The sequence below is a fragment of the Hemiscyllium ocellatum genome, chromosome 1, assembly GCF_020745735.1.
Source record: "Hemiscyllium ocellatum isolate sHemOce1 chromosome 1, sHemOce1.pat.X.cur, whole genome shotgun sequence".
In the NCBI taxonomy this organism is placed as follows: domain Eukaryota; kingdom Metazoa; phylum Chordata; class Chondrichthyes; order Orectolobiformes; family Hemiscylliidae; genus Hemiscyllium; species Hemiscyllium ocellatum.
The window spans coordinates 134,522,375-134,543,047 of NC_083401.1; the positions used below are offsets into that span (position 1 = coordinate 134,522,375).

The 20,673-nt window shown below is 40.5% G+C and overlaps 1 protein-coding gene across 1 annotated transcript in view; it reads left to right on the top strand.

Annotated features, from left to right (window-relative positions):
- antxr2a (ANTXR cell adhesion molecule 2a) overlaps nt 1-20,673 on the top strand; it is a 225,198-nt gene that overhangs the window by 90,294 nt on the left and 114,231 nt on the right. The window contains exon 11 of the mRNA XM_060826184.1: nt 15,254-15,332. Within this exon, the coding sequence (XP_060682167.1) occupies nt 15,254-15,332 (79 nt within the window). The remainder of the gene's footprint in view (nt 1-15,253; nt 15,333-20,673) is intronic.

Sequence of the window (20,673 nt, forward strand, 5' to 3'; positions counted from 1 at the left end):
TGCACTTAGACATGTTTCATTCTTGATCTTATCAGCAGTGAGGAACATTTTCACTTCCACTTCCTGTTTAGCTCGGTTTATAAATTACAGCCTTTTATCTGTTTCTCAACTAACTTCAAAGGATCATTGTCATGCATTAGCTAAAATATTTTAGTTAAATCTCAAAGAAGCCAGTTTAGTTTACAAAGGGTTTTTTCTGCTTATTTACAGTATCTAACATGCCAGTCTACAAAAGCTGTATATTGTTATTGATGATGTAGGGTTAATGTGATGTTGCTTACTTGTACATGATGTCAGAACATGACAATTTGTATAAAAACAAAGCATTAGGCATTCAGAGTTTGCTTCACTCTTGTATTTATATAAAAACAAAGGTATATTGAATTTTAATTTTATAGATTTGGAAAAAGTACAGTCTTTTAAAAGTACATGTTCTTAAATATATAATATTTGGTTTTATTTTGTACGTGTACGGGATTATGGAACAGTTTACTTTTTTTCTCTTTTAACATGTGTGATCAGATTCGTTCTGCATGGGTGTCTAGATCTTTATCATCCTGTGTTACCTAGATTAACATTATGTTGCTATGACAGATTGCCCATATCTTTTAATTTTGCCTAATTCACAATTTGAAAAAAGTTTTGTAGCTTTTACTGCACCACTCATCCTAAATCAGCCTGTGGTTTAAATTTTCCAATTACGTATTAGTTAAGGAGAAGCATGGCCCACTTGCCAAGAATGTGCTTTCATAATATTCCCCACTTTGTAAGTAAGCATCAAAAGTGACTTCAACTTCTCTTGACCTTGCAGCTTCCTGATCTCACTTCTTTTCCAGGACTATTTTTTCCCACTAGCCCTCTGTCTCAGATCTAGCCATCCACTGCACCCCCCAGGTCATCTCCTCTGCCAGGTCAAGCTCTTCAGCCACATCCTGAAACAGACTACCTACTGCGAATCCTCTTGCAAGGATGCCTACCTTGAAGAAGCTCTCCACCTCCCTCTACGAGGATCTCAGTGAGTCCCTCTCTCACTGCACCCCCCAGGTCATCTCCTCTGCCCTGAAGCTCTTCAGCCATGTCCTGAAACAGACTCGCTAATTTTCCGCCTAGGAACCCTCCAACGACATGGGATGAATGTAGATTTCTCCAGCTTCCTCATTTCCCCTCCCCCACCTTATCTCAGTCCCAACCCCCGGATTCAGCACCGCCCTCTTGACCTGCAATCTTCTTCCCAACCGCTCCGCCTCCGCCCCCACCTCCTCTCCGGCCTATCATCTTCACCCTCACCTCCTTCCACCTATCATGTTCCCAGCGTCCCTCCCCCAATATTCCCCCCCCCCCATCTTTTTTCACAGCCCGCTTGGCACACCAGCCTCATTCCTGAAGAAGGGTTTATGCCTGAAACATCGATTCTCCTGCTCCTCAGATGCTGCCTGGCCTGCTGCGCTTTTTCAGCACCACACTTTTCAACTCAGGTCTCCAGCATCTGCAGTCCTCACTTTCTCCTAGCAGGTTAACTTGAGTCAAAGGTGGGGGGAATACTTCCTCTAGGCCCACAAGAAATGCTGAAAAGGCCTTTTAGATGCGAAATCCCACCTTTGTTCACACATTTCTGTTTCTAACCCCCAGCTTTTAAATTCACATGCAGCTAAGACTTGAGACTGCAGTCCCTAACTTCCATTATTGTGCCAGTGAACACTGCATGCACCATCTCCGTGAACAGCCAAGCACAAAAAGAACTGTGAAAGAGGGGCAGACAGTCAGGTACCATGACCCTCTCCACGGCTCACTGTCTGGATTAGTTCATGGCCGGTTTGGCCCTGTCCAGGAGCAGACCCATGAGGAGGCTTTCTGACCTGTCAGCACCTCCCTGCACAGGCTACCACGTGGGGAGTTTCTCACATGGTGGTGTTACCAACAAAGGGAAATTATTGCTTCTCAAAAGCCTTATTAAAGGCACAGCTCATCTCGCTGAATATTCAGCATTCCATCTTACCAAACATACTGTACGAACAAGAAATCTCAATATGGAATCAGGACGTGAATCTTGCACCTTCAGTTCACACTTGCTCCAAACAACTTCTGTTGGACACCAGGCATCAAAACATTAGGAGATTCAGTCCAAAGTGTGTTTATTTCAATATCCTAATGGGCATTGTTTGTTTCTAAACTGCTGACAATTGCCTGTGCTGCTGCTCAGTGTTTTGGGAGATTTGTCAGTTTGCGCTTTATCCAGTGGTTAAACACAATAACATCAAATTACATTCAAGTTCACTTATACTTTATTGCACTTCACTTGTTCACATCAACAATTTTCATAGCCATAACTGAGAAACTGTTAACTTGTACCATATGAGTTCACCAAAATGACAAATGCAAGTATTGCAATACTTTTCACTCAATGGACCAGAACTCATGACAACAGTTATTTGTTTGAACCTGGCAGTTCTTTTGCTTTGAGCTGTTCTTGAACTCAAAATTTTGTTCTCTAGGTTCTGTTAGTTATTTCTTTTCGCTGCAATCCCCTTGAAGGAACTGGTGAACGTATTCAAAATATTCTGAACCTCATCTAGAGATTTGCCATTTAGTCTGACGCCCAATAGCTTTCAGTTTTGTTTTCATCTTCTGATGTAAAGTCCTATAACTATATAAGATACACAAAATTATAAAAAAAAATTCGGTTTTCTTGTGATTTTACTTGTATTCTTAATTCGAAAATCAACATTGCTCACTGACTCCTTTTAACAGCGACTCAGTTATAGTTATGAAAATTGTTGATGTGAATGAGTGAACAGCAATAAAGTATAAGGAAACTTGAATGTAATTTAACATTATTATGACTTGCATGCATAGCAACTGCATAAATTACTGAAATCCTCTTTTGTCATGCAGTCAGGTAGAACAATGCTATAATGACACAAAACATCACCCATCCTTAGCTATTAAATTGGATCACTGGGTTGAGAAAAGTAATGTTTGTTCATTCTTTTCATATTCCAAAGCCAATTTTTCTTCATATTTCTATGTTCCCTTTCAATATTTTTTGCTTCCGTCTTACTTGACATTAATAGGAATAATGTACTTTTGGAAGGTTGTTTCTAAGTTGGCCTTCTAGGCCAAAGAGGCATAGTTTGTCCTGTCATTCCTCATTGTTGATTCTTAGCATTAAACAGGTCATTCTTCTCCTCCTTTGTACTACTACAGAGCCTGAGTGACCCTTGCATAATTGCAGTTTCTTCCTTGCTTTTAATGCCCAAGCATTCTGCAGCTTTTAACTTGGCTCTATAATTTGAATTTAACTGATCTGGCAGTATAATTAAGCACATCCACTTCACATTATTCGTACATGTTGCATCATAGGTGTCACTCAACTTGACCTTTGCTAGCTCTGTTTTTCCAAAGTAACATGTGATTCATGTGTTACTTCTAATGTATATTCTATCTTGGACTTGTCCATGTTAAGCATTGATCATTCTAGCTGCCTCCCCTTTCTCTCTCTCTCCAGTTTATTTTATAAACACTGTAACCTCAGTCTTATGACAAATCACTGTTTTTGTAGTTGGATTTAGACACCAAAATTCTCAGGATTGGCTGGGGTTGGGGGGTGGGAGGTGCTGGTGTTTGAGGGGCTAGAGGTGGGAAAGCATGTACAGCTCAACCACCTCACACCATACCCTACAATTTCATCCTCTCACTCATAATGTGACAGTCATACCTCATAGATAGATACTGATTTATAGCTATGAAGCATCTTTCAACAGTCCTTGAAGCTCACAGGATCAGTGCTTCAGCAAAAACCTTTGTAAATTTGGCTGTGCTGTCATACCTGTCCTCCACCCTCATACCACACTCTTATCAGTCTGTCCTGTCACCTCCTGAAAAGTTAAATTCTATGAGGCTGGCCAAGCAAGATTGGTCCCTTCTGGGGCTGTGATTATAGCCTTTCACTAGGCCAGTTTTACACCCACAATCCACATTCTTCTTTTGACTGTTTACTCCATTAGTCATCCAGGCCTTGCATTCTGGCTAATAACTCTTTATTATTAGGTACAGGAGGAACTTTTTTTTTGTTTATAGTCTGTTGGAGCTTTATTGACTGCATGAAAATGACTGTTAGTGCTTCACAATGCTCTACCCTTACTTCTCTCATTGCATTGGCATATAGATTACCTGAAACATCCAATTGTCACAATACTAAAATTCTAGATCACACATGGCTGACATTGACCCTATTGTAACCTTTGTCTTGGCAAAACCTAGACGTTGTAGTTGCTTGGCTTTTTTTTTAACCTACTCTTGTTTTCAGTGCCAACAAGCTGCATAATGCCTTAGCTTATTTCCTAAATTGCTTTTCTGTTTAGTATTGGGGGAAATTGGTAGTGTGTTATCAATCTGCAACTAAGACCCATTCACATTCTTCCATCGCATTTCTGGCCTTATCTACCTTTTACTTCTTTCTGTTCTTACACTTGTCACAATGGTCTCTGTTTTCTGCATGTATTAGAAATTTTCCTTTTCTCTTTAAACCTACTTTAGTTTCTTGGTTTTTTCATTTTAGAGTAGTTTTGTGCAATTTTCCATTTTGTGCAGAGTACATCTTTGCCCCTGTATAAATATTGTCATATTTTGGAAAATGTCCATTTATTGTCCAACTGCCTTATCCTTGTGTACTCTTACTGCTGTTTAATTCCAAATTGGAAAAAGGATAGACTATATTTTCCATGCAAAATAGTATTTATTGTTTTTTAAATGAGCCCTCTTTCCAATATTGATGTACAGTTTTAAGTATTAGATATTAACTTTGACATTTTGACAGCGTAATGGAACATAAAATCTTTTCACTGATGTCGCCCAGATTTCATTCTGTGTATTTTGGCTCTTGAGACTTTGAACTTTAAAGACAGAATTAATAAATACATCTTGTTTAATATTTAACTCTACAGTATGACACTCTTTATGCTCTTCAGTTACTTAAAGAAGAAACCATGCAATTGGTTTTCGTTGCAATGTTGCATACACAAGTCTTAACCTTTTGAGTATTGAGGGATTCAAAAATTTAAATTTTCCCAGAACCAAAAGAGAAATCAGAATAGCAAGTTGTTTCCCTTGCAAAAGGGAAGTTATTGGAGATTTAGTAAAGGCATTCAAAATTTATAAAGGGTTTTGCTCGAATAATAAGGGCTATTTTTTCTAATGACATGAGGGCCATTAACTAAAATGTGCTGAAATAAGATAATTGATAAAAGAACCAGGAAAATGTCTTAGATGAGAATTGTTTTCATGCAATTAGAATCTGTGATCTGAATCACAATGCCTGTATGGGTAGTTAAGCCAGATTCAATAGGAACTTACAAAGGGGAACTGGATATATATTTAAAGTTGCATGGTTTGCAGGACAGGAAAAGAGTAGGAGAGTGGCACTAATTAGATAGTTCTGTAAAAAAGTCAAGATTAGAGTGGTGCTGGAAAAGTAGATCAGGCATTCCTGATGAAGGGCTTTTGCCCCGAAACATCGATTTTCCTGCTCCTCGGATGCTGCCTGACCTGCTGTGCTATTCCAGCACCACTCTAATCTTGACTATAATCTCCAGCATCTGCAGCACCCACTTCTGCCTAGCTCTGTAAAAGAGCCAGTGCAGGCATGATGAAATAACAAAGTAAACATGTAAAGGAGATTTTAGAAGGTGAGGAGAGAGATATCAAACTGGATGCATTTAATGAAAGCGTTTGAGTGCATATTTGCACACTGAAGTATGGTTGATGTGTGGATAGCTGTGGTTCAGGTACCTAATTGTTACTGGAGCTGGCTTTGTGTGGCTGTTTAATTCAACCGTGGTATTGGAATCCTTTTATTTTGGTTTGCTTGATCTATTACAGAGTATGGGAGTGATGATATACTTGCATCTGTCTGTGGAAAGGTTTCTATTTTAAGGAATCCTGGCAGTGGTCAGAATGGCTCCATTAAAGATTGTTTCCTGAAGCTTTCAAAGTGTGTCAAGATCACTTTCTGATTTTCTGACTTTTCCCTGGAGATCCTGCTATGGATTGTGACAAAAATCTAGCCGTTCAGACCAAACAGGCACACGTGGAGGTGTCTGATCCAGGAGAAATGGGCTCCCTCTCACTTTGGAATTCAGTGTCACAAGATGTTCAAAGATCTCAATGGTAGGAAAGGTGGGTATTGGGTTCAGGTGCTGAACCCCAGTCAGACTTCCGCACCATTCTGGTACACAGCACTGACACATCCTGCAGCTCTTCACATTCCTCTATTTCTAGCTCCACCTCACATCAGAGCAGCCAATACTGACATTCACTCCCACCTTACTGAATCCTCGTCCACACCCTGACTCTCCACGAATCATGACATTCTATCTTCTCCGCTGCCTCTCGTTCCTCTGATGGCACAAGGAGGGGCGCAAAAGCTTGGAAGTAGCATGTTGCCAAGGAGAAGCAGAAACTGGGCTTTTGGGAGCATTGCAGGTAAAAACCTGGTCATCAGGTGTGAGGCACTCTCTCTGTTGCTGTATGTGACGCAGGTCTGGCCCATTTCCTGAACCTGTGCTTTTGCAACAACCCAGACTATCTTCCACTTCATCTGGCAGTCCAAAATGCCTGTGTCCACAGGGACACCGTGTACAACACTCTATTAATGGGGTGGGAGAGAACGTACCCAATGCTGCCATCATCCTGACGGTCATCTTCGTGTGCAGCTGCATCAAGGTATACATGGACCCTTAGTTCGCAAATGCCAAGGAAGAGAAAGTGAAGAAAGCAGATGCTGGAGATCAGAGTTAAGAGTGTGATGCTGGAAAAGCACAGCTGGTCAGGCAGTATCCAAGGAGCAGGAGAATCAACATTTTGGGCATAAGCCCCTAATCAAGAAACACAAACACCAAGTGTCACTCCCTACTGAAGTTCTACCTGTCCCCGATATGGCGAAGGATGGGACTGGCCTTGCTGCTGCTGAATACTACAAACAGTTGGACTGTTCCCTGTCACCTGTCCTTTGGGGAAACGTTTGCAAAGAAAAATACCTTTAATCACAAGTCCATCAGGAAATGATCAGCATGTAGCGTCCTTGAGATGCTGTGGGGAAAGGAGAGTGGATCCTGTCATGTTGTTCCCTGAGCAGATTGTAAAAGTCACTTGGCAAAATGCCTCATCCAGAACTTTCCACCAAGCGCTAAGACTTTGCTTGGCTGGTGGTGAGAAGGGCACAGCCTCTGAGATCCTTCATATTCACCCAGCCAGTCTGCACCACCACATTCTGCCCTCAGAGCAGCTGTGGGTGACAGAGACTGTCACCCATCTTCTGGAAGGTGCCTTTGCAAAGGAAGCCTGGAGAAAGATGCAATGGGTTTTGTCGAGGTTGTCTCATGCAGTTTGGTGATGCAGGACTCTGAGCTCTACGGCCTGTTCCCTGGGTCACATACCGAGACAAACATGGACTGCACCTGGTGAACCATCAACTCGATGAAAGGTGCTCATTAGTCTGCCTGAAACTTGTTGGTCTTCAGAACAAGGCAATGATTTTGACTCAGTGTTACAGACTGGCCAAGTCCAGGACTATGTCCTGAGGGATGTGCAAAATCTTGGGGCAGCTGCTGCCAAGGCACAGTGGAGAAAGAGCACAGTCTGACATCCTTCTGCTGAAGTTAACTAGAGGTCTGTTCAGGTTTTGGACTCCCCTGGATATGCAAATATTGTCTTGTACACCTAAGAAATGCCTTGGGTTTGTTTGTTTGTTCTCCATTTGTAAAGGCTGTGTGCAGAATTGAACTACATTTGTGACAATGTATATCTTTAAATCTATAAATCTTTATGTATATGTATGTACAAACTTTTATGAATAAAATATATTTTTGAAATAAAATGAATCAAGGGTAGCATAATTTGGAGTAATGGAAAAAGAAACGCTTTAGAAACACAAGGGGATTCACTTTGGATGTTTATAACAATGTAATTGCCTTACTAGAGAATCTACTAGGAGAAAGTGAGGACTGCAGATGCTGGAGATCAGAGCTGAAAAATGTGTTGCTGGAAAAGTGCAGCAGGTCAAGCAGCATCCAAGGAGCAGGAGAATCGACGTTTCAGGCATAAGCCCTTCTTCAGGAATCTAGAGAACCTAGCTAATTCCCTTGATGTTAACTTAGCTGTACCTCCCAATACCAATAGCTTGGTGCTAGTATTGATCAGAAGCAGAACCATATATAAATATGGCATATAAGTACTGTGGCTACAGTGTGGGTCAGGGGCTGGGAATTCTGAGGCGAGTACCTCAGCTTCTGACTCCCCAGAGCCTGACCTGAATATACAAGGCACAACTCAAGAGTGTGATGGAATGTTTTCCACTGTCCTGGAAAAATGCAGCTTGAGCAACGTTAAAGAAGCTTGACACCATCCAGAGAAAAGCAGCCAGCTTAATCAGCACCACAGCAGCCAGGTTAAGCATCCTCTCCCTCTGCCAGTTGTACACAGCGGCAGCAGTGTGTACAAAATACTGCAGCAACTCACCAATGCTGCTTGCCAGCATCTTCCACATTGTGGTCTCTAACACTCAGAGGGACAAAGGTAGCACATACATGGGAACATTGCAACTTGCAGCTGTAGGTTCCTCTGCATGCCGCACATTTCCAAATCAAAATAGTGTATAGCTGTGTCCTCTTTGGGGTAGGCCCAGAATCCCTTCTGAACAGCACTATGGATTTATTCTCTACCCCCAAGCACTGCAATGGTTCAAGAAGATAGCCTAACACCACCTTCTCAAGGGATGGCCAATCAATGCTGGCTAAGACACTGACACTCACATTTCATGAAAGAATTTTTATTCCAAATTTGAAGCCACTACAATTCAGTCAGCTCTATTGTTGTCTCCCACTTGCTTAATGGACATGATATATAGTATGACCAGTGTGGAAGATGAGCCAAGTGGAAGATGAGTGAAGTTGGGTTAGGGTGTAGATTTGTGCCTGGTACAGGGCTTTATGTTGGGTTTGGCCTGGCAATGGTAGTAGGTTCAGCATTGTCGTGGTATAAGACTTCATACCCAATTTCTCTGAGCTCTGTTGTCCATTGTGTGTTCTTTGGCCAGGTCATCTGCTGGCACCCTGGCCACATTCAGGAGTCTTTCTCATCTTCTGTGCCTCCACTTTTTATCTTCCTGTAGAACAATTGCCACGTTCCTTCAGTCCTCTCTGTAGCACAGTGTTGTAGAAAGCAAGGAGAGTACGGCCATTCTGGATCCTAGCTAATGCATAAGCCCGATCTATCCAAGTACATAAATCACATCTTACTCCAAGCTTAATTCAAAAAGTGGCATCCTATGACTTTTATACCCAATGACTCGAGCTCCTTTCATAGTGGTCAGTGGTAGCACTAATACCTGGTGTCATATGCTTAGAGGGTCAGCTATGTCTTCAACTAGTTCTGTGTTTGCTCTGCTTGAGGCTGCAAAATCCTGTGAGGGATGTTACTGGTTCAAAATGAAACCATCATTCACCTTCCAGGATATTGATATGGACATACAGATAACCATCTAGGGGACACACAACAGCTGAATGCTGCTGCCATGGAATCCCATTCCAGCTGACAAATCCTGTTGTTTGATCTGGAGTTACCTTGGTTACTGCGTATGTGCAGTCTGAGATATCCTGTTTCTGTGAGAATCCAGGCATGACAGCAAACCTGAGAGGCTTGTGGCTCTGACTGACCTCATCAACAACAAAACGGATATAATCAGCTGCAGTGGCAAACTGATCTGCTGAGATATACACCTTAGATCCCCTTGGATCTGAGAGATTGTGAAATCCTGGAATGAGTTGGGGGCAACAGTGACCATGATGGCATGAATGGTCAGTGGCCCAGTAATTCAATGGAAAGGATGTCCTGTTCCAGATATTAGCAATAATCTGCTGTGGAAACTTGAGCCCTTCTCCTGTTTTCTCCCATAACCTTTGATCTTCTTACCAAATCAGCAACCTATCTGTCTCTGTCTTAAATACCATCAATGACCTGGCTTCCACAGCCTTCCACAGATTCACCACCATCTGGTTGACGAAATCCCTCTTCGTGTCTGTTCATAATGATCGTCCCTTCACCTTGAGGCTCTGCCCTCAGCTCCTAGTCCCTCCTACCACTGCAAGCACCTGGTGGTGTTAGACTGTCTTCTTGAACCATTGCAGTGATTGGGGGTAGAGAATAAATCCATAGTGCTGTTCGGGAAGGATTTTGGGCCTACTATTCTGGTTTGGAAATGTGTGGCATGTAGAGGAACTCCTTCTAGACCTCTTAGTATTCTACAAGTTTCAAAGAGTTCCTCCCTCATCCTTCTAAACTCCATCAAGTACAGATCCAGAGTCCTCAATGACAAGATGTTACTCATCTGAAGTCAATGCATAAGTTGTTTGCATGCTATAGGGAAGTGGAAGTCAATGTGAAAAGAGTTGAGGGAGCAAAGATTATTTATTTCATGCTGGAAATCCCCAGTAAAGCAAAGAACTCTCACAGTCAGAACAAGCCTTATTACCTAACGCCTTTCACCTAGATAAGAAGCAGCTGCACAGTTTATGTTTAAGGGCTTTCCAGTCTGTCCATTTCAGAGGGCCACCAGTTCTGCTGGCAGTAATCCTGCTTTGTTGACCCTAGCAAGTTTCATACAGCTGCAGAAACCCATATGCTGGATATAGAAGTTAGAAAACTGGGTTAAATTTCAGGTCCAATTTCCTCTTTGTGTAATCAAATGATATTCTTGATGTCTTCACTGGGACTTGCTGCGTACCTTCAAACATAGTGTTTTAGAAACTGAAGGGAGCAGGATCTTGACAGATTTCTGAAATGCTACTATTTCTTGGTGATATAACCCCTTGTCCATACTCAATCCCCATCCCCCATTGACAGTTCAACTCTGCACTGATGGTGATGAAGGATAGGTGAGGTAATTTTCATTGCATAATGCATACAATTCGAGTGCTGGGTCTTTGGAACTGTGGGGACATTTGTGCTGAAGTACAAAAGGAAACGGATTGCAGTTTAAATCATTGGGATTTCCTGAAGAGAATCAATATGAAACTTTCACTGGCTCTCTCCAGCCGATGGATAGAGCACCTATCAGATCCATTCCACAGTGTCCCATGTATTTACTTAACCTAGACTAGTTGGAAATGCTTGTATTAAAATATTGACTTTTCATGTAACAAGTTTCTACAGATAACACATTTTATTGTTAAAATTGATAGAGCTTACATCTGCAATAAAGACTTGGAGAATTGTTTCACTTGACAACATAAATAAATAGTACAGAACTAAATTCATCTTTTTAATTGTAGTCTAAATGATTAAGATATTGTTATTTCAAACAGAAAACACAGGAAATTGTAATTTAAAATGATTTTCCATTTTCAGCGAATTCTTATTTGAGAGACAGAATGCACGATTGTTTCCGTATTTCAGTGTCAATATGTTTGAACCTCAACTCAAAGTTATGCTCCTGTTATTCCTCTCCGTGAGTTTCTTGACTATAGACCACTTGACACTAACTTAATATTAGTTCATGGTCTTCCTTTGGAAAATGTACTCAAATAAACTTAAAGTTCAGGAAAAAAAAATTAGATCCAATTATAACTCCCCATAATTGAATGGGTCCTGAATAAGTTCATAACCTCACCATTTCAAGTAGAGAGAGATTACATGTGCAGAATACATGTGTTACAAATTAAAATGGAAACATGGTCACATTTTAGAATTAGCAGTTTTTCATTAATCAAAAAAGTACAAATTTTCGAATTGATCACGTATTGATATATTCTTAATATAGTATAAAATATATAGCAATTGTTGGACAAGAAAAAAGTTGGATTTTATCATTCTTTCTGGGCATGTCTTCAGTGGAATGGGTAAAATAAGTGGACAAATCCACCCAATTTAAAAAAAAACAAAATGAACAACTGAATTTGCTTAGCAGGCCAATTGGCCCTTATACTGTAATTTGGTTTGTATGGGTAGGTGCGTGCGAATGGTGTTAAACCGATGGACTCAGAGGAGGGGAGGAGAAATGATTGGTCCCTCCTTCAGGGAGGGCTGTGAGCATTAAGTTGACATATCCTGCCTTCCTCCACTAACCAGAGGTCTTAACGTCCGTTTGTCACTGCATGCCCTACCGCCAAAACCGACCTTGAATTGAATTCTCTTACCCTCTCTAGGTTTTCCCACTTAAAGGTTCTGATCTCCGTGGGCCTCCTGCAGTCCCAGCAGTGGCCAGTGCTCAGGTCTGACACTGCTTTGACTGCTCGAGCTTTTGACCAATCTGACTGTTTCCAATTCTCCTCTATTTGACGGATGAGGCAAGGTCCGACCTTTTGACTTTTTAAGGTTGCAAGGTGCACATGATTATTATGGCCACCACCTCCCAACCCCAAGTTGTTTTTCTGGGTAAGGATGAGGGTGAAAGGGTACCAGCAGTGTGGACCTCCCTGCGCATCCCTGCCCTCAGAATTCATGCCAGGGTCCATTTGATTTGCTTTCTACTGTTGTGGTAGTCTCATGGGTGCAAAGTTTGGAGTAGTTTACTAATAATAACAATTGATCGAGGGCAGAAATTGCCCCATCAAAAAACAAATTACCGGGAAGCTTTGGAAATCTTGGTTTCAAAGTTTTTTTGCTCCCCCACCTCCTGTGCATGTTACATCTACGGCACTCCCATATGGCATGCCTCAACTTACTCGTACTACACAACAAAATCAAATGATCTGTAATTTCCAAATCACTTACCATTGATGTAACTGTTTGGTATTTTAATGCTTAAGAACAAGAAGGAAGAGCAATTAACTCTAGTTGTGGAGTGACCCTCCTACATTTTGCAAAGTGTTTTCAAGCAGGGTCACTTTTCCTGCACAACTCGGAGGAATTTTCCATTCTTTACTCTTGTCAACCCCTTGTAAGCCTGGAATATGTTTCTAGTTTTAGGTGCAGGCTGTACATCAAATATTGTTACTGGTATACGTTTCCCTTGTTTAATTCTTGTATTAATGTTAAAAGTGCAACACCATCACGTTGCATCTTAACACTGATATTGAAATTTTCTCTCAGCTGCAAAACTTACTTTGCAAATAGGTATGAATATAAAGTGATAGATACATTGCTGGGCATGACACTTCAATAGCTTCCACCAATTAAGTGGGTTCAGGATCATATAATGTGTGTGTTGGTAAGGATCATATAATGTGTGTGTAAATGTATACTCTGACCTCACATCACATTTTCAGAAGCCAGGACAGCAGCTCAGAGAGCGAGCCTTCTCATGCCTGTGACAGGAATTTGGTTTTGAATTTTAAGAATGAAGGAATAGTTTTGAACGCTGTAACTGGAGCTATCCTTCAAATCTCACTCCGTTCTCACTACAATTTTCTATTCTTCCTTTGCAAATACTCACATGTTTTGTTTGCTTTTGGTCTGCATTCTCGCTGGCTCCTCTATTCTAACCAGCTGCAGCCTTTTGGGTTCTTTCTCAAATTGGCTTTGTGTACTTTCTTATTGTTATCTGCAAGCATTGATAATCTTGTGTTCATCTCCAAATCGCTGATCATTGAAAATAAAAATGTAGCAAATGGCGTAATACGCTGAGACATGAGATATGATGGAGCATGGGGTGTCCTGAGGATGTTATGTAGGGGTGAGAGTTTGAGTTATTAGCATTCATGAGTATAAAGGGCATGATGTTGTCAAAACACTTTCACTTGATTATATTGCCATCTAATAACCTGCTTTTTCTTTGAAGAGGTTTCTCACTGCCTGTTTCTCACCCACGTAAGAACTTCCCTGAGAGGCCATGAACCACATGTAATTGCAGAAAGGCCCAATTCCAATAAAATTGTCAGGAGATATCGAACTGCCCACAACCAGGATGAAGCTGGCAAGGCCAGGTGTGCTGCATGCAAGCTCACTCCTTTCACAATAAGCCTGTCCTGGCAGGAATGACTGGAAACAGGCAAGGGGTTGGGAACCCCAGAACTGGATTTTTAAAGCAGTTCCAAGATGGTCCAACTTGGCAAAAATCCAGCCTGTGGCATCTTTAAATAATTGAATTAAGTTGTACAAATCCGTGCTGAATGGCCCCAACTGCCCAAAACTTAATCTTCTTTCTCCACACATTGTCAAGTCAACCTAGTTGTTTCCTTTAAAAAATATTAATCTTTTTAATGGCAATGTAATAAGAAATTTGAATGCCGAGATGGGCCACTGCTGTTTGTTATTTTTATAAATGACCTAGATGAGGCCATAGAAGGATGGGTTAGTAAGTTTGCGGATGACACTAAGGTCGGTGGAGTTGCGGATAGTGATCAGATTGGTTCCACAGGTCGGCGCAACATTGAGGACGGAAGGGCCTATGCTGCGCTATAACGTTCTACGTTCTATGAGATTGGTCAGCCTAGTTTTTGGCAGTGGGATTTGTGACCTGTCCACATTCCCTCTTAAAATAGAAGTGAGAAGAATACAAGTTCCATCCACCCATCTCACTTGATTGAGTCTGATCTCCTTTTAGCCCTGATGGCTCCAGTTCTCTTGCCCAGATTAGCAGCAGCAGTCAGCAGCCTTCTATAATTCAGTGCCCCTTCCCTTTGGACTGCCTGCCTTTAAGAAGAGAAGTCAGTCTGCACCACATTCCCTCAGTGTCTGCTCTTCACCTCTGTACTCTGCATTCAGACAGGCAGTAGCATAGGCCCTGTTCACCTCAATGTTACCATTGAGGAACTGAAATGTATTTGTAGACTACCTGCATTACGGTTCGAATGGGCAGGTTGGAAATTGTGATCCCTGCAATGGGCTTCTAGCTCAATGTATTTTACCTTGTCAATGCAATACTATGTGCTTAATGGTGCTGGATAGAACCTATGATACTATTATCACTTATCCGTAATGGAAAACAAAAAAGAAATCACAGTCCATTATGAAATCTAAATAACTGACAAACCTCTGAAGGTGCATCCTCCATACATCAAGGTTTACTGTATCATCTGTGAAATGGTCCTAACAGGTATATGAGAATATGGATGATGCATTATTTGGATGAGATCTTTATATGATAATTATATTCTATGACAGAAAACATACAGAAATAATGAACAATATGTATTTATTTAGCAATATTTGTAATATCTAAAGCTTGCTAACTGATATATTAGTTATGTACCTTGCTAGATTATGAAAATACTAGAAATAATTCATTTCTTTTGATTATGTGCATAATTTTCTTTTGCAGATCAATGGCTGTATCAGTGAGTTTGAATAGTGGGCAGTCATTCATCTCCAGTTCAGTCACCATCACTGCCACAACTTGTGTAAGTAAAGAAATTTATTTATTCAGGCCATTCAAGCAGAAATCAACACTGTATGCGTGAAATAAAAGACAACTTCAAAAGTTCACATTCAAAACATTATCACAGCTTAGCTGTTTAATTTCACAATGTGGCAATACAGCTCAACATCAGTATAATTCTCAAATGAATACTATTTGCTGCTTGTCTTTATCTGTTAAAATGTACATTACAATCGGATGTTGTATTAGCATAATAAATAATAAATGTAAAAATTACTTGGACCAATTTTAGCTCCTAACAAAATGCTAATCATAGGTTTGTAAGCTCTTAACGCATGCGAGTGATGTGACACACGTATGACATTGTATAATAATCTTTTACTTTTTGAGGGATAGAATTGCACGTGTACTAAATTTATAAAAGCCAGACAATGAAATCAATCTTACCCACATTTTACTCAGTACCTTCATGGAACAGGATAGATTGTTAAATTTGTCATGCATCTAGAGCGCTTCAGATAATCATCAGAGCTCTGGTGAAGAGTCATGTAGACTCCATATGTTAGCTTGCTCTCCCTGCCTGCTTGTTGCCTAACCCACTATGGTTTCCAGGATTTTATATTTTCTGTACAGATTCCAGCATCTGCAATAATTTTCTCCTTCACATTTAACTGTCATTTTGGTGCTACTGATTGTTATTTAACTAATGCATAACTGACCAGTTTGAAAATAGTTGGCTGATGAGAATTTAGACTGAATCAAATTGGATTCAAATCAGTTTTTGTTTTAATATGGATAAGATGTAGGACGTGTGTGACAGATCTATTAATATAAAGAGGACAGACTAGTCATTGGTTATGTATGAAGCCTTCAACAGAACCTTAACTTAAAATCAAAATACTGTTGAAAGTTGAAGAAGATAATGTTGGAAATGCACAAGAAGTCGAGTGAAAAAAGAGAGCCTTATTTTAGATATACACAATTTGGTTCAGTTGAATCTCCTAATCAATATAGAGTGTAGGGGCATTCTTAGGAAAGAAATCAGGAAGGCGAAGAGGAGATATGAGATAGCATTGGCCGATAATTTTTGAATAATCCAAAGAGATTCTGCAAATACGTTAACTAGAGAGAGATTAAGGTCTGTTACAGGTCAAGGAGTTCATCTTTGAGTTGATCCCCAGTAGTTGGAAGAGATACTAAATGAATATTTCCTGTCTGTTTTTACTGTGGACAAAGAAATGAAGTCTAGAGAATGCAGAGGAATGAACTTTGATATTTTTAAAACCGTTCACATTAGAGAAGAGGAAGTTCAGGAGGTATAAAGAATGTAAAGGTGGATAAATCTCCGGGACCTGATCTAATGTACCCCAGAACATTGTGGGAAGTAAGGGAAGAAATTGGAAGACCCCTTGCAGAAATATTTGCATCACCTATAACTACAGGTGAGGTGCCTGATGACTGGAGGGTGACTAATGTTGTGCCTTTGCTTAAGAAAGGTTGAAAGGAGAAACCAGGCAACCATAGACCTGATGAGTCTGACTTCGGTTTGGGTAAATTGTTGGAGATGGTTATAAAATTTAGGATTTATGGATGTTTAGAGAAGGAAAAATTGATTTGGGATAGTCATCATGGTTTTGTCTGAGGATTACCATGTCTCACAAACTTGAGTTTTTTTGAGGAGGTTACCAAAAAAGCTAATGATGGCAGTGCAGTAGATACTGTTTATTGGATTTTGGTAAAGCCTTCAGCAATGTTTCACGTGATAGACTAATTAGTAAAGTTAGATCACATGGGATTCTGGATGAGCTTGCCAATTATACGTAATTGGCTTAATGGCAGGAGACAGAGAGTAATAGTGGAGGATTGCTTTTAAGAGGCCTGTGACCAGTGGTGTTCCGCAGGGATCAATTCTGGGTCCCCTTTTTTTTGTCATTTATATAAATGATTTGGATATGAATACAGAAGGCATGGATAATACATTTGTAGACGACACCAAAATTGTTGGCATAGTCGACTGTGTAGAAGGTTTTCTTCGATTGCAAAAGGATCTTGATCAAATGGGTCAATGGTCTGAAAAATGGCAGATGGCGTTCAATCTGGATAAATGCAAGATATTGCATTTTGGTACATCAAACAAGGATAAGGCTTACACAATTAATGCTCAGGACTTGGGTATTGTTCTAGGATAGATGGACCAAGGGGTTCAGATACATAATTTTTCGAGGTTTGCGTCACATATAGACAGGATAGTTAAAAAAGGCATTTGGCACACTTGCCTTCGTTGCTCAGGCCTTTGAGGTTGTACAGAATATTGGGATAGTGTGTCCAGTTCTGGTTACCCAGTTATTGGAAGGATATTATCAAGCTGGAGAGAATTCAGAAGAGATTACCACAATGTTTCCAGTTTTGGAAGGTTTGAGTTGTAACGAAAGGCTGGATAGGCTGGGATGTTTTTCACTAGAGCACAGAAGGTTGAGAGGCGACCAGATAGAAGTTTATAAAATAATGAGGGGTATAGATAGGAACTAATGGTAGTTGGCTTTTCCCTAGGATGGGGAATTTCAAGAGTAGGGGGCATTTTTTAAGATGCGAGGACAGAGATTTAAAAGAAGACACAGAAGGCAAGTTTTTTTTACACAGGTATTTTGCATGTGGCGTGAACTTCCTGAGAAGGTGGTGGAAGTGGGTACAATTACAAAGTTTACAAGACATTTGGATAGATACATGAATAGGAAAGTTTTGGAGGAATATGGGGCTAGGAGCAGGCAGATGGTACTAGTTTGGGATTATGTTCGCTGTTTCCCTTTGTGTGTTCTGTACTGTATGACTTTATAAGTCAGTGAAGGGAGAAAAAGGGAACAACATTTTAATTAGATCAAAACCAATTCACTTACACAGGGTTAAAATCACCAATCATGTTTCAGTTCGATGATCTTCCATCAGAATCCTGAACTCTCTTTTATCATTGGCCTTTTGAATTAAATCACGTCAATGTTGAGATTAAATGGGCTTCTCTTCCCTGCTAAATTTGAATTGGTTAGTGGATCAGAATAATGTAAAGTTTTTATCCAGCTCAACATTGATAATATTTCATAGCATTGTTCATGTAAATCTGAGGGTAAAATAAAACTATGACAAATGCTTAAAGTGACAATAATGCATTGGCTACCTTCTAAAATCACATACATTGTTGTACATTTTCCACCCTTACAATAGTTGGATTTTACTCCCCAACATACGTAGTGCACATTTCCTGCCAATCCATTGCTTTCTCACTTTGTCATACATGATAAAGACGATGAATAAAGAAGCTGTCTGAGAACACAATATCTGACCAAGAGATCTGTAACTTGACATCAGAATAACCACTGTATCGACTTAGATTTAAAATGAAGACACTATGTAGCTTAAAAAGGGAAATTTACAACCTATACATGGACAGTATCTCTCTTTCTCCCCCTCTTCCCAACTCACCACTCCCACTTCTCACTGACTCCAATATTGCTCGGCTCATTGATGCCATACTCAGTCAAATGCTGACTTGATGCTTGGCAGTACTGTCAGTGATAATTAAACAGATGGGATGGAAGTAATCCAATTTAGATTTTCTCTGCTTTGTGTGGACAGAACATATCAGTAGTTGCATGTCTGTGTTGTACTGGCACAGTTTGGCTAGGAACTTGTCCAGTTCTGAGCACAAGTATTTTGTGGAACAGCGAAAATGTTATTGGAACCCATTTCCTCTCATTCTATCAGCTGATTCTGGATATCATGTGGATTATTGGCTGAAGTCCAGTTTTCATGTTTCTGGGAACCTGAGCAGGAGGCTGAGATGGATTGTCCAGATGGTATTTCGGACTGAAGCTAGTTCGGCCCAACAAGTCCACACCGACCCTCCAAAGAGCAACCCACCCCCCTACATTTACCCCTTCACCTAACACTACGGGCAATTTAGCATGGCCAATTCACCTAACCTGCATATTTTCGGACTGTGGGAGGAAACCTACACAGGTAAAATCCAGGTACACAGGTACACAGACATGGGGAGAATGTGCAAACTCCACACAGACAATTGCCTGAGGCGGGAATTGAACCTGGGTCTCTGATGCTGTGAGGTAGCAGTGCTAACCACCGTGCCACCCACTCTTTGACCCTCCAGTGCACTGACTCCATCACTCCCTGACCGTCAGGTGCACCGACCCTCCACTCAATGACTTTTCTCAGAACCTTTTCAGTAATAAGATCTCTAACAAATAAAGGTTGAACCTGTTTTGTGTTCTTAATGAGGCAATCCCTTCATCCCATGAGTCAACCTAGTGAATCGCTTTTGAATTGCCTCCAATGCCATCTGAGGAAGGGCCACTGGACCCGAAAGGGTGACTCTGATTTCTCTCTACAGATGCTGCCCAACCCTCTGAGGGGGAGTCACTGGGTAGATGTTGAGACACATTTCCACCAGTGGGGGAATCTTGAGTGAGGGAACACAATTGTAGAGGAAGGAGAAACACTTACAACTTTTGATTCCCTCCTTCAGAAAGTATACTTTAGAATGAGAACCAAATTTGATTTGCAGGTTCATAGAGATAGCTGTAAGCCATATCACAGCAAGTAGGAATGACTCTGCGAGGGAGATTCAGTACTTGTTCTAACCTGGTTTGATGTGTATGGGATTTCCTCATTGTTATTGGCTAATTAATCTGTTTGATAATATTGCTGTTACTGACAATCCCTTGTAACTAACACGGGAATGTGGCAAAATCCACACTGCTGAATCTTTTTGTAAAAAGATGTTTTTGAACTTCATTGATGAGCACCTTTTCTGCTGATCGTGCATTTGGAACAGTAGTTCATTGAAGTTGCACCATCTTCTACACTTGGATCAGCAGTGTAAACTTTTGCAGTGTGAAAACTGAGCCTGTTGGCAAATTGAACAACTTTAGGTGGAGTTAGCTGGGGACGGCAAACATTTTGTAATCCATCATATTTGTAAGTATGATTAAGCCTCTATTACTGAAGAGAAAAACCCAAATATTTCTTCATACTTTCTGACTTGCAGCCTGAGTAGGAATTGAAAATTAATTGTTACCTCATATTGTATTTTTGTTTAAAATAATTAGTTAATTAAAAACAGTATTTAATACAAATGCTTCCTGAATATGTCCATTTTCAGACAGGCTAGACCTTGTGGTGGCCATATCTTTCGTTTTTAATCTGTAATCTCCAAAAATTTGTTTTATTTCATGATTAAAGTCTAGTTTCAAAAACGTCCTGAAGATTTTGCACAAGTGGGATGTAATCATTATAATCAGTTTTTGAACCTATAGTGTACATAAAGTTATGTAACAATCCTGTTTAGTGGGAGT